Source organism: Rattus norvegicus, chromosome 11 (assembly GCF_036323735.1).
Source record: "Rattus norvegicus strain BN/NHsdMcwi chromosome 11, GRCr8, whole genome shotgun sequence".
In the NCBI taxonomy this organism is placed as follows: domain Eukaryota; kingdom Metazoa; phylum Chordata; class Mammalia; order Rodentia; family Muridae; genus Rattus; species Rattus norvegicus.
The window spans coordinates 65,175,099-65,189,632 of record NC_086029.1 but is presented as its reverse complement, the minus strand read 5'-3'; the positions used below and the strand labels follow the sequence as shown (position 1 = coordinate 65,189,632).

At 36.4% G+C, this 14,534-nt stretch overlaps 1 protein-coding gene across 1 annotated transcript in view; it reads left to right on the top strand.

The window, feature by feature from the left end:
- Myh15 (myosin, heavy chain 15) overlaps positions 1 to 14,534 on the top strand; it is a 141,345-nt gene that overhangs the window by 36,378 nt on the left and 90,433 nt on the right. The window contains exons 12-14 of the mRNA XM_039088869.2: positions 1,064 to 1,182; positions 6,854 to 7,003; positions 7,870 to 8,040. Of these exons, the coding sequence (XP_038944797.1) occupies positions 1,064 to 1,182; positions 6,854 to 7,003; positions 7,870 to 8,040 (440 nt within the window). The remainder of the gene's footprint in view (positions 1 to 1,063; positions 1,183 to 6,853; positions 7,004 to 7,869; positions 8,041 to 14,534) is intronic.

Below are 14,534 nucleotides of genomic sequence, written 5' to 3'. Positions count from 1 at the left end.
CTATATAAAGATAGACTTTGAGCATGTTTTCTCTATTGTTAAGTACTGCCCCTAAATCTAATTTTATCCATACAAAAGGTTAATTTAAGTTTTCAGTATGCTATCTTACCTTAAAAGTTAAAGAAAAAATTACATCCATTATTCTAGGTTTACTTCTTAATCACTCGGATTTATCTCAAACATTTACATTATACATCACATATGCACTCTGGTTTTTGGATGTGTATAGAGAGAGAATAGTAAAGAGTCAAAAACAAAAGAATACAACAGTAGCATACACCTAAGTATAAATCATTTCCCTTGTATTAAATTCTTAAAGCTCTTCAACAAAAAGGAGAAATATAATTCTATAAGTAAATATCGATCTGATCTTTATAAAAAATACCTATGAGCATAGTATTTATAAAAACAATTTTCCCATTTTATATATTTGTTTCATGAAGTTCCTACAATTTCCCATCATCTTCCTCAAGCCCTCGTGAATGAAGCCCTGTCATAGACTATGTCAACCTTCATTTCTTTTTCATGTCATTTCTAGTGTATAAGCATCATATCTTGTTTGTTTGCCTCAGTTGATGTGCACTTTTTCCATTTGTCACCTATAATAGTATTATTAGAAATACTGTGTACATTTTTTATAAATGTCTTAATTTCTCTTAAATACATATGCAAGAGAGAAGTTGCTTGGTCCTACAGTGACTCTGCATTTACTCTCTAAGAAAGTGTTAGATTATTTTCTACAAAGGCCATTCCACACACGTATCTTCACCAATGCCTGTTACTTCTGTTCAATAAGAGCCATTCCGAAGGAATTTTAAGTGGTGCTTCAATGTGGTTTGATATGTATCTGCAAGGAGATTATTTCATTTAACATTCAACAATTTATTTCAAAGCGGCAATCTATATTTTTACATTGATCTAACTGCATTTCTGTCTTCTAGGCAGTGGATCTGTCTACAATGGAATGATTTCAACAGTGTTTTCTACCCTCTTTTATTCTTTGTCTCATCCCTACTCCATTATTCTTTCCCTTATTGACATCTTTCCTTTCTTTTGTGACCAGATGCTGACAAAGCTGCCTTACTCATGGGCATTAATGCTTCTGAGTTGTTGAAAGGTCTTATATATCCTAGAATCAAAGTTGGTAATGAATATGTTACCAGAAGTCAAAACATACAACAGGTAAGGTAATATTTGAGGTCATAGTAATTGTGTGAACATGTAATTACTTTACACACATCATATTTACATATTTTCAACAACTGACAATGTTAGCAATAACTTTGTAGTTATTGTACAGTAGTGAAAAAGGCTACTGTGGTGAGTATTTAAAATGTTCTTAAGAAAGATGTTATAGTGGTACATGACTATTCTGCATATTTGACAATTCTCCCTTAGGTAACATTTTACTTGTGATTTTTATCTTGGTTGTCCAGCTAAGAAACTTTCAGAGCTGTGGAGTATTTATGTGAATCATCTTGAAGCTGAAACACCTTTATATTTCCACTTTCTTAGTGTAATTGACATTTGGTTACATTAGTGGAGGAGAGGAATGTATGTATGTTGAAGATAGTTAGCATTTGAAAGAATAAGAAATTGAGAACAGACATGAAAGATAACAGTCTCTATTGATTTAGTTTGGTATAAATAGCAAATGTTCTGAAAATGGCTGACTTAAGGCTTTTCCTCATACAGTAAATATGTCCAGAGCTACTGAGTACTGAGGCAATTTAAGTATAGCAGCACAGTTTAATTTATGTATGATATATATATATATATATATATATATATATATATATATATATATATATATACATGTGAGTGTGGTACAGACTATACTGCAGAAATGCATATATACCAAAATCTCAGTGGCAACAAATTTTTTTTCTTTTACCCAAACTAAATTTAGTACTTATTGTAAGAAATTATTGAATTGCATTCTTATGTTACTTTGGACCCACAGCCTATGAAGTTGTGAACAGGGGAAAACAAGTCATTTGTGGAGGGAAGGCCTCACACATCAACTTGGGCCAGTGGTGCTAGGACTTTCACTCATGTCCAATGAAGAGAATTTGTCAGATTGTCTCCTCACTGTAAGAGAGGTGATGAATGCGATTGTTCTAGAAAGAGGAAATGGTACAGTGAAGTTATAACCTAGTCTCTGTCACCCATAACACCCACATATACACACATGTACACATACACACATACACACACATACACATGCACTTACACTTACACACATGCATACACACATTCTCACACACATAATACGTGGACATACACATACACATATACACATACTTGCACATACATATATACACTCACACACATTTGCTCACATACATTTACACACACACATGTGCATGCATATACACATACACCACCCCCAGTATTAGACATTGGTGACACTGAAGAGGCACTCAGGTGGCAGAGGCTTGGGAATCATAATTCAAGATCATCTTCTGATGAATTAGTTTAAGGCTATTCAGGGCCATGTGAAATTATCTCAACTCTTCTTTCTCCTAATGCAAAGAAGCAAAAACCAATAATGAAATCTCACTAAACATAGTTGATAGACTGGATGTGTGAAGACCATAGCAGGCATGAACATCATGGAATTACCTTCAGCCTCACTGAGAAATTAGAACAGTGGCAGAGTTTACAAGGGGTAAGGGAAATGTCTCATCTATTTTACACTACCAATGCCTTCTTTAAACTTAAGTCTAGTAGTGAAAATGATAGTGTTGTAACTCTGTTTACCATACATCTGGAGATGTGCCTCAGTAGTAGAATTTGCCTAGCATAGATTTAATTGTCAATGCAACACACACACACACACACACACACACACACACACAAAGAGAGAGACAGAGAGAGACAGACAGAAACAGAGACAGAGAAAAAGACAGAGAGACAGAGAGAGACAGAGACAGACAGACAGATAGACACAGACACAGACACAGAGAGACACAGAGACATTTAAAGTAACCTTGGTGACCTTTAAGGCCATAGATTATGGCCAACATTTAGCATAGTGCTCTATAAACGGTAGATGCTCTATAAATGTGAAGATAATTAACTTAGGTGGAAGTTGAGTCATATGATCAAAAGTATTTGAGCTACTTCCTAGTGTTAGACATGTTTGTCAGTGTCATTGTTTCCTAGACATCTACTATAACATGGATGTGTGATATGCAGTGACAATTGATTAGGGTCTTTCTGTTTACATAACCAAAGAGCCTGTATGAAGACTGTAACACCTGCCTCTTAAAAATAATGTGCTACAGAGGATTGATTTGAACTCCAGGTTTTCCTCTAATAGAACTAGTTAATAAAACTAGTATGTTATTTTTCAAAATTAAAGAAACAAACTGCCTCATCGTCTTGGGGACAGTTAAAGAGAATTGTCTTAGCCTCATCATGATAGGAAAATCTGTTACATGATGATTGTCCCATGAGGTCAACCTTGATTCAGGAAGGTGAGAATCAAACTGAGAATGAAAATAATAAAGAGTTGGAAGTCAAAATTAGTCAGAGTCTCCAAGAGCACTATTGGGATGGAACTTCTGGGAAGGTAGGTGAGTTGCTGATGGTTACTCATTTTATCAATCAGCTGTATCGGCAATAGTCAAGCATGTCCTAGGGATTATAGATTTTAACATTAAATATTAACACTTTAAAAACTTTACTTGACACAGTTCATTAAAAGAAATCGCCTAATATTTTTTTCGATAATGAGAGAGACTTTATTTAAGACTACTGTAATAGAGATGTTGCAACAGGGAGGTGACTTTGGACTTAACTCCTAATACAGCCATGGCAAGTAGGAATTTATAGGTCAAGAAAGGGGAAAGAGGGGGCTGGGGATTTAGCTCAGTGGTAGAGCGCTTACCTAGGAAGCGCAAGGCCCTGGGTTTGGTCCCCAGCTCCGAAAAAAAGAACCAAAAAAAAAAAAAAAGAAAGGGGAAAGAGGGTGAATGAAAGCACATTTCTAAGCGAAGACATCATGGAAAAGGGACCATGGTTGACTGAAATAACAGACCTCTTGCTAAGGACAGGCTACAAATTTATACATGACATGAGGAATAAAACATATCATCAAGTATTAAGGGCAGAAAAGTCTTCATTAAATGATAGAAAAGCATGTTCTAGTAACTAGCTGGAGTGAATGTGGGAATAGTGCATTTCAGAGTCAGTACGTTTGGGGCTGTGTTTGAATCCTGCTATCTTTTTTTTTTTTTTTTTTTTTATTAACTTGAGTATTTCTTATATACATTTCAAGTGTTATTCCCTTTCCCGGTCTCCGGGCAAAATCCCCCTCTCCCCTCCCCTTCCTTATGGGTGTTCCCCTCCCAACCCTCCCCCCATTGCCGCCCTTCCCCCATAGTCTAGTTCACTGGGGGTTCAGTCTTAGCAGGACCCAGGGCTTCCCCTTCCACTGGTGCTCTTACTAGGATATTCATTGCTACCTATGGGGTCAGAGTCCAGGGTCAGTCCATATATAGTCTTTAGGTAGTGGCTTAGTCCCTGGAAGCTCTGGTTGCTTGACATTGTTGTACTTTTGGGGTCTCGAGCCCCTTCAAGCTCTTCCAGTTCTTTCTCTGATTCCTTCAACGGGGGACCTATTCTCAGCTCAGTGGTTTGCTGCTGGCATTCGCCTCTGTATTTGCTGTATTCTGGCTGTGTCTCTCAGGAGCGATCTACATCCGGCTCCTGTCGGTCTGCACTTCTTTGCTTCATCCATCTTGTCCAATTGGGTGGCTGTATATGTATGGGCCACCTGTGGGGCAGGCTCTGAATGGGTGTTCCTTCAGTCTCTGTTTTAATCTTTGCCTCTCCCTTCCCAGCCAAGGGTATTCTTTTTCCTCATTTAAAGAAGGAGTGAAGCATTCACATTTTGATCATCCGTCTTGAGTTTCGTTTGTTCTAGGGATCTAGGGTAATTCAAGCATTTGGGCTAATAGCCACTTATCAATGAGTGCATACCATGTATGTCTTTCTGTGATTGGGTTAGCTCACTCAGGATGATATTTTCCAGTTCCAACCATTTGCCTACGAATTTCATAGACTCGTTGTTTTTGATAGCTGAGTAATATTCCATTGTGTAGATGTACCACATTTTCTGTATCCATTCCTCTGTTGAAGGGCATCTCGGTTCTTTCCATTTTCTGGCTATTATAAATAAGGCTGCAATGAACATAGTGGAGCACGTGTCTCTTTTATATGTTGAGGCATCTTTTGGGTATATGCCCAAGAGAGGTATAGCTGGATCCTCAGGCAGTTCAATGTCCAATTTTCTGAGGAACCTCCAGACTGATTTCCAGAATGGTTTTACCAGTCTGCAATCCCACCAACAATGGAGGAGTGTTCCTCTTTCTCCACATCCTCGCCAGCATCTGCTGTCACCTGAGTTTTTGATCTTAGCCATTCTCACTGGTGTGAGGTGAAATCTCAGGGTTGTTTTGATTTGCATTTCCCTTATGACTAAAGATGTTGAACATTTCTTTAGGTGTTTCTCAGCCATTCGGCATTCCTCAGCTGTGAATTCTTTGTTTAGCTCTGAACCCCATTTTTTAATAGGGTTATTTGTTTCCCTGCGGTCTAACTTCTTGAGTTCTTTGTATATTTTGGATATAAGGCCTCTATCTGTTGTAGGATTGGTAAAGATCTTTTCCCAATCTGTTGGTTGCAGTTTTGTCCTAACCACCGTGTCCTTTGCCTTATTACCACCGTGTCCTTTGCCTTACAGAAGCTTTGCAGTTTTATGAGATCCCATTTGTCGATTCTTGATCTTAGAGCATAAGCCATTGGTGTTTTGTTCAGGAAATTTTTTCCAGTGCCCATGTGTTCCAGATGCTTCCCTAGTTTTTCTTCTATTAGTTTGAGTGTGTCTGGTTTGATGTGGAGGTCCTTGATCCACTTGGACTTAAGCTTTGTACAGAGTGATAAGCATGGATCGATCTGCATTCTTCTACATGTTGCCCTCCAGTTGAACCAGCACCATTTGCTGAAAATGCTATCTTTTTTCCATTGGATGGTTTTGGCTCCTTTGTCAAAAATCAAGTGACCATAGGTGTGTGGGTTCATTTCTGGGTCTTCAATTCTATTCCATTGGTCTATCTGTCTGTCTCTGTACCAATACCATGCAGTTTTTATCACTATTGCTCTGTAATACTGCTTGAGTTCAGGGATAGTGATTCCCCCTGAAGTCCTCTTATTGTTGAGGATAGCTTTAGCTATCCTGGGTTTTTTGTTATTCCAGATGAATTTGCAAATTGTTCTGTCTAACTCTTTGAAGAATTGGATTGGTATTTTGATGGGGATTGCTATCTTTTTTTCTAATTATTTGCTCCAGATGCTCCCGCTGTTGATAGCAGGTCTTAAGACCACACCGTTCAAACCAGGCTCTGGCATATACCATCATAACATACCTGGGTATATTTAGTTTATTGTTAATAAAAACATCATTTATCTCATCTGTACATTTGAAAAGGAGGCACAGTGTTAACTTTTTTTAAATCTCCTCCTTCCTCCAACCCATTCTTGCTTTTCTTCTCCTTTTCTCCTTATATTCACCAGAATTCTGTGACCATAGAAGATTAACAAATCAAACATTGTTGAAAGAAGATGCTAAAGATTTACTTTTATAATTATGTGTATGAATCTGTATGTGGGGGTAAGCATGTGAGACTAGAAGAAAAAATTTGATCCTCTGGAACTGGAATTACAAGCAGTCGTGAGCTGCCTGGGTGTAGCAAGCAGTCTTATACCACTGAACCATCTCTCCACACCCCTTTACAAATATTTATTTTTATAATTTTTGAGGAAAAAATTTACATATGATTTCTAGGTAACCTATGCAGTTGGTGCACTCTCTAAGTCAATATATGAGAGGATGTTTAAGTGGCTAGTGGCACGCATGAACCAGGTCCTGGATGCCAAGGTGACAAGCCACTTCTTCATTGGTATTCTTGACATCACTGGTTTTGAAATACTTGATGTAAGTATACATGGTAAGAGCAAAATCAATGAATATTTCAAGGAGATTAAAAAATTCAATTTGTGAAATGTAACTACTAGAAAACATGATCAAAGCATGCTAAGAATCATTATACTTGATATCAATGGGCATGCTAATGTGGAAAGAGTAATATTTTGAATATCTTACAGGTTATCATTCCTAGATAATAACTATAGTCAACTAATCACTGTTCAAAGAAGGAAAATTAGTTTCTCCCCTGGATGAGCTTGTTATAAGCTGTCCAAACAGAATGGTTGGTCAGCCCTGAAACCATATACAAGTAAGCAACAAAAACAGACTCAGCAGATTGTTATAATGCATTTGCACACACACACACACACACACACACACACACACATTTAACAGTAGTAATTAGAGAAAAAAGGCTATGAACTTGAGAGTGGGGGAGCATGGAAAGAGTTACAGGAAGGAAAAAGACGGGAAACTGATATGTCTATTTCAATTAGGGTATAGTTAAAGAAAACCAAATTAACAAATAAAAATAATTTTTATACCTAAATTCTAAGGGCTTTTTCATTAGAGGATAGCTACAATTATTAACATTTATTATTATTAAATTAGTGTTAACTATCTAATTTCTTAATCTATATTTAAGTCAGAGTAAATAGAGGCCTTTTGTGAATTTTTAGTCATAGCTCAATTGAACATTATTTTACTGTAATAATCATTAGTTTGTAGATATATCTGAAGGAGACAGGAATTTAGCTGAGTACTTTTAATGGTTAAGTATTCTTGCCATCATGTGATGACAACTACAATTTTTTTCTCATCACCATGCATTCTTGCAAGTGGAACATTTAATTCTCCTTCCTCCCTATTTATAGTACAATAGTCTCGAGCAACTCTGCATCAACTTTACCAATGAAAAGTTACAACAGTTTTTCAATCAGCAACTGTTTGTTCTGGAGCAAGAAGAATGCAGGAAAGAAGGCCTTGACTGGATGTCCATTGACTATGGTCTGGATTTGCAAGCCTGCATCGATCTCATTGAGAAGGTACAGTATACATGTACCAGTCCTCCTTTGTCCTTTTTCATTTACAAACTATCACAGCTTACCATGTTGATCCATCTAAGGAAGGGGCCTCTGTTAGCACATGAGGAATGGGTCTGGAAGGCTCCATCCATTTTCTCCTGGTGGATTTTGGGTTCAAGACCCATAACATTGCAGCTAAACTTTCCTGTAACCTGCCATACTCCATCATGTGTAACACAGCCTGCCTATACATTTGTAGTTTGTGCATTATCTCCATTGTTAAAATGCAAGGGGCCTTGTTTGAAATCAAATGACCACGTTCTGTTTTTCTCAAGGGAAAGACAGAGCTGAAAATGTAAACTCTGCAGCTCCTGCCTTATTAACAATGAGTATACCCATATCCGGGGAAGCTTAAGGGAATTTGACAAATTAGCATGCTGGTAAGCAACTGATCTAAGTTCTTAAAGTTGATACCAAGCAGAATATTATTTGTTCATTTAATTGGACCAGTACCCGTTAGTTTAAGTAATTCATCAGAATGTTTCATGGCTTGTTAAATTAGTTGTAGTATGTGGTTTCTGAATTGTGTGAGGCCCCTTCCTTTGCTCTATGCTATGGGGTTTGGTAAAAGGGTTCATGTTCTCTTTTTTGTGCCTTTGTCCACAAGAACAAGCATTGTCACACAGTAGTAAACTCTGTGCCTATTCTTGGTTTAATCAGGAATTGTAGTACTATTTGGAAAAAAGTCTAAGTAGGCCAAAGCCTTTGCCTTCCTGAAAGTTCTTCAGATACTCTAAACTTTGTCACCAACCCTGTCAGGAAGGATGTGAAAATTAAATAAATACACTGTAAAGATAATTTAAGGTTTTAGATAAAAACAAATCCTATTATTCTTAAAAGGAAGAAGCATGACGTTGATTTACTTTGGTCAGTGACTTCCCAATGGAGAGGGAAGGTTGATAAGAAAAATGGATTCCCTATACCACATAAACTTGTTAAAATAATAGTAATAAACTAGCCATACTGTGGTGAACTGTGTGTATGTATGTGTTGGTGTGTGTGTATAGGTGTGTGTGTTGGTGTGTATATTTATATGTGTATGTTGATGTGTGCATATATGTGTGTGCTGGTGTGTATGTGTGTGTGTGTGTGTATGCACATGTGTATGTTGGTTTTCTGACTAGAGATAAAACAGAGCTTCAGATTGGCAGAGAAAGAAAAACTTAATTTTTAGCAACTGTCACTTCTGTCACCTGCTGACACTGCTGATAATAAGACACTATTTTCAAATAGAAAGGAGGGATGTAGAAATTGTTCAGACCATGGTAGGTCAATGTCATTGACTCTCATTTGACCCAAGGTTATTGCCTCATTTATTCTGGCCTCGAGTTCTCCAGTTATATTCTAGCAATGTCGATGTTATTTCCTGTCGATTTTCTACTGGTTTGATAAAATGTGAAAAAATATTGACTGGGTATTAGAAAGCAAAGATAAGTCTTCAACTACTTCAAAGAACTCAGGTTAGATTAATAGCAAAAATTCTCTTGAAAAATACAATATTTTGAAAAAAACAGTATATAGATTTGGAGAGAAAATTGTTTATATAATGGTGAAATTTAGTTCTTGATATAGAAGGACTCATGGGAGAATTTAAATTTAAAGTAACTAGAGTACATCAATATGTACAAACTATGTTGTATTATACATATAATGCATATTTATAGGCAGAAGAATTTTCTGTCTTTTCCTCCCCTATCCATTTTCTTATGTTTTCAGGGACAGGCAAGCCATGGTCCTCCATCTCTACCTCCTTTAGATTTTCATCTATGAACTTGAGATAATGAGGTCAATGCAGTGCGGGTCACACATGCAACACAACGTGGAGTCAGACAGACTTGTTCTTTGTCCTTGCCATTGGGAGTTTAGCTTCACTATCAGCTTGGTGGTCTATGACCACTTCAGAACAATAGTTCCTTGGAACTATAATGAAGCCTATGCCAATTCCCTGCACAGAATGGATATTTGTTTATATCTTTGTGACTGTTGTCTGGTCTCCTCTTCCTAGAAGATTTCACCACAACATAAAACAACTATGCTGGCTACAGAGTGTTGCTCAGCATTGGTTTATTAAATAATTGGATGATATTACAGTTATTTTAAAGCACATCAAGGCATCTTTTAAAATAAGAGTTTTTGACTTTCAAAATATGAGTTTCTTGTCTTTTATATTACTGGTAAATCAATTAGCTGGACTTGAAAAAGTAATTTTCAAACATAAAAAGTAGCATGTTTTTGAGTTCACAGAAATATTTGTCTCATACTGAATTTAGTACCAAGCTTAGCCATTAATTAATTTCTTGAAGCTTACAGTGACCTCCTTCCATGTAAATGCTGTGAACAAACCTATTAAAGGATTAACTCACACCAGTTTTATTATTGAAATATTGTAGTTTAGAACTTAGTTTACTTACTAAAGCATTATCATACAATTACATATTTATAACTATGTATGAGGCTTCATAAAGAGATTATCCCTCTTATTTCTTGACAAATATCCAAAGTTTTGTGCTTGAGAGCTTGTTACTCTTTCAGTATGTCTTTTAAGTCTCTAATATTCTCCCATGGGATTAGGATAAGGTTTTAGAATTATATTGGATTTAAGAAAAAATTCACGTCAGGTTTTAGCATCGTAACAGATGCCGAGCGTGTTACATAGTGGATTACATTATTAGCCTTCCATGGCTGACTTGGCCCAAATTAACATTTTTCTCTTACATTTGCCTATTTACCTTTTCCTTTTTTTCAAGTTTAGCCATCACCTGTTCTCCATTAACAATTCATAAAGAAAAAAAGAACTCATTCCAAAGAAATCAACTAAATGAGTATTAAAAATTCACTATTAACACGAAATTTTTGGTTTTTGTAACGTGCCAATACATCTAGGAGGAACAAAACCAATACCAGTTACTAAAACATAATAATAATAATAATAATAATAATAATAATAATAATAATAATAATAATAATAATTCAATTTCATATTTCTCAAAAACAAAAACTTTGGTTTAAATATAAGATCAAGAGATGAGATTATAGTAGGACTACACAAATCAAACCTGAAGCAGAACAAACGAAATAGAAGTTCATTATGCAGAAATACTTTCTGAGAGGTTTATCTGATAGAACCCATGCCAAAAGGATTGTTTTCAAACTAAACCTATTTCACTAAACTATGTATAAGACCTATTAACCATTAATTCTTTCAAAGTCTTGTAGGATGTGTTTCGACCATACTCATCTCTCACCTAAATCTTCCAGGTCCACCGTCCTTCTCTATCCACCCAACTATTAAAATTTGTCTTGATTTTTAATCCTACAAAAGCAGTATGTGTTCCCAAACTATTCTTGACTGTGTGGTCTTCTGCTGGGACATAGTCGGTCTGCTAGGGGCTACACTTTTAGAGAAAATTCTTCTCTCCCTCTCTCAGCTACTAACAATCTCAATAAGTTCATGGCTAGGAATGGATGAACTTTTTTGGAATAAGTTTTGATTGCTTCTATATAGTGATATGCTGTCAATGACTTTCCATATCACTAGGCAGCAAATATTGCAAAAATTTTCTAAAATATTTTAAACCCTGGTAACATCCCAGCATTAAATAGATACTGCAGTCTCCAAAGAGGAGTTCCTTGGTTATACTAATTTTACGATTTTAATATGAAATAATTAACATTTAATATTAACATTTCAAGTATCAGGTTATATCTTGTTTGCCTGCATATTTTTTAAAGATTTGTTTTATTTATATGAGTACACTGTAGCTGTCTTCAGACTCACCAGAAGAGGGGATTGGATTCCATTACAGATGGTTATGAGTCACAATGTGGTTGCTGGGAATTGAACTCAAGACTGGAAGAGTCAGTGCTCTTAACGTCTGAGCCATTTCTCCAGCTCCCGTGCAGATTTTTTAACTTCATGCCTTTTCTTTCTTTTCTTCCTCTTCCTCTTCCTCTTCCTCCTCCTCTTCTTCCTCCTCCTCTTCCTCCTCCTCCTCCTTCTTCTTCTTCTACAGTTTTTCTGTCTATTGTTCCCATCCAAGCGGGCTAGGTTCCAGGATTCAAACTTTTCCATATTGAAGCATGTATTCAATGTTCACCCATCAATTGTTCATTAGAAATTTCCTGAGGATTTAAACTAAGAGTAAAAAGGTGTACATCCCTGAAAGGCATCATCTTTCTAATCAAGAAATTTCTCTTATAATTGAAAAGATGTCTTAAAACCAAGACCTTTTCCCACCACATAGATAAATCTATTAATCAATTACTTGTCTCTTCGTCCTGTTGCTGAGGTATGGGTCTCTCTAGGTTATGTGGATGGATGAACATGTGGCTTCTAACATTGAGCACAGTAGCTCAACAACTTAGTTGTCATGGTGTCCATATTTTGTTCATATTCTTAGGAATTTGACACCTTTACACTTAAGGTCACATGAAAGCTGCTGGCGGAACACAATGTGGAATCAGGGGCTGAATGAACAGCTAAGAAGTCGGGCTTTGCCAGCTCCGAAAAAAAGAACCAAAAAAAAAAAAAAAAAGAAGTCGGGCTTTGAGGCAATAGGGTGACCTTCAATTTCTGCAGGAGGATAGGATGGCCATGTCTAATTACACTGCCGAGAAAGAATAGAAACGCAGGCATTATACCTGGTTCATCTCAGAAGGGGCATCATTTGCTGGAGGACCTAATTCAAGGTATACCTAAGCCCCTTTTGGATTTCTCGAGATGTCAAGGAACCCAACAATGTCAGATCTAAATGATCACACAGCAATGTGCAGATAATGAACTTAATTAATAAATGTATAATGTCTTTTAAAATGGCTAGATGTAAAATAACTATATTAAAACACACAACAAAGAAAGGTCTAGAGTCAAAAAAAGATGAGTTTTACATCTGAGTGGACTCTTAAACTCCTTCAAATAACATCAACCAGGGCACAAATGCTAGTGATGTTAGTTGCATATAAATTTAACAAACCCTGTGATATAATTTAAAAGCTGCCCCTCATTGGAAGAAGACTCTGAAATATGAAGTAAATTTAAAATGCCATTTATTAGAACCAGTATGAATTCCATTGAGGGATAAACTCCAAACTATAAACATTAACATTATTTTGACTAAAGATTCGTGATTATTGAATTTGATTTTGTCATTAAATCCCTATTTGTGGCACTTTTAAACTTCTACCCTTAAGTTTATCTAGAGAACCATTTAGATAATGACTGTATAATAACATATGCTGTTTGAATGAAACCACTATGGAAATTACAGTATTTGCTGGAAATTCATTCTCCCTTGTGATGCCTCTTCACAATGGGAGCAAAGGGTGAATTGTGTTAAGAACATAGTCCTTCAGTCCAGATATTTTTATTTAGCAAAATGTTTGGAAAATGTCCTAATCTAAAATAAAACAATTAAAATGAAGGTCTTCAGGCAATCAGCTATCAACATTATAAAAATAGAGTATAAATGAAATGCTACTAAACAAAATTAAACACAGAATTTATTTAGAATAAAAAAGAGAGAAAAGTCCAGAGTGACCAGAACATGTGCATATAGAGATCTATAAAGTCCTGACAAGAAAGGGGTAATATTTAGGTTAGCACATCAGGAACAAATGTTATTTCTTCAAGTTAAAATAGATAAATAGTGAGATGATGTGAGAACAGGCAAAGTTCGCTTCAGAAATGTCATGTCCCTACTTGGAGCCTCCAATATTCAAAAAGAAATACCTAAGGGAAAAGGAAGGACAGATTGTGAAGGGCTTTTAATGAATTTATTTCTTACTTTAAGCAATGGACATAGGCTGGGTTCTAAACATGGCAATAAAGAAATGAGAGGAACTGATGTTTAATCTGCTGTAAAATAAGAAGGGTGGGTAGACAACTGAGAAATCAAGAGGTCTTGAGCTAGAGGCCCCAAAAGTTCTGGTAATAAGAAAATGATTGTGGAAGATTTTTGAGAGAGAGAGAGAGAGAGAGAGAGAGAGAGAGAGAGAGAGGAGAGAGAGAGGAGAGAGAGAGAGGGGAGAGAGAGAGAGAGAGAGGAGAGAGAGAGAGAGAGAGAGAGAGAGGAGAGAGAGAGAGAGGAGAGAGAGAGAGGGGAGAGAGAGAGAGAGAGAGAGAGAACCATAGTACAAGCGTTCTGAGTCAAACCATTTACTGTGAAATATAAGTGTAATATAATTGTTGTCAACTTAATGCCTCAAAGTAAATCTGTGGAGGATTATCTAGATTAACATTAACCTCTGAGAATGTCTGTGATGGAATCTCTTGATTAGGTTAATTAATACGGAAAGAGCCATCTTAATTGTGGGCAGGACCATTCCCTGAGTAGAGAACCCTCAGGGCAGTGCAAGCTGAGTGGTAATGAGCAGTGCTCAATGCTCTCCCCTTCCTGGCTTTGTGAGTAATGCCAAAAGCTGTCTTGAGCTCATGCTGCTGTCACATTTTTACAGTG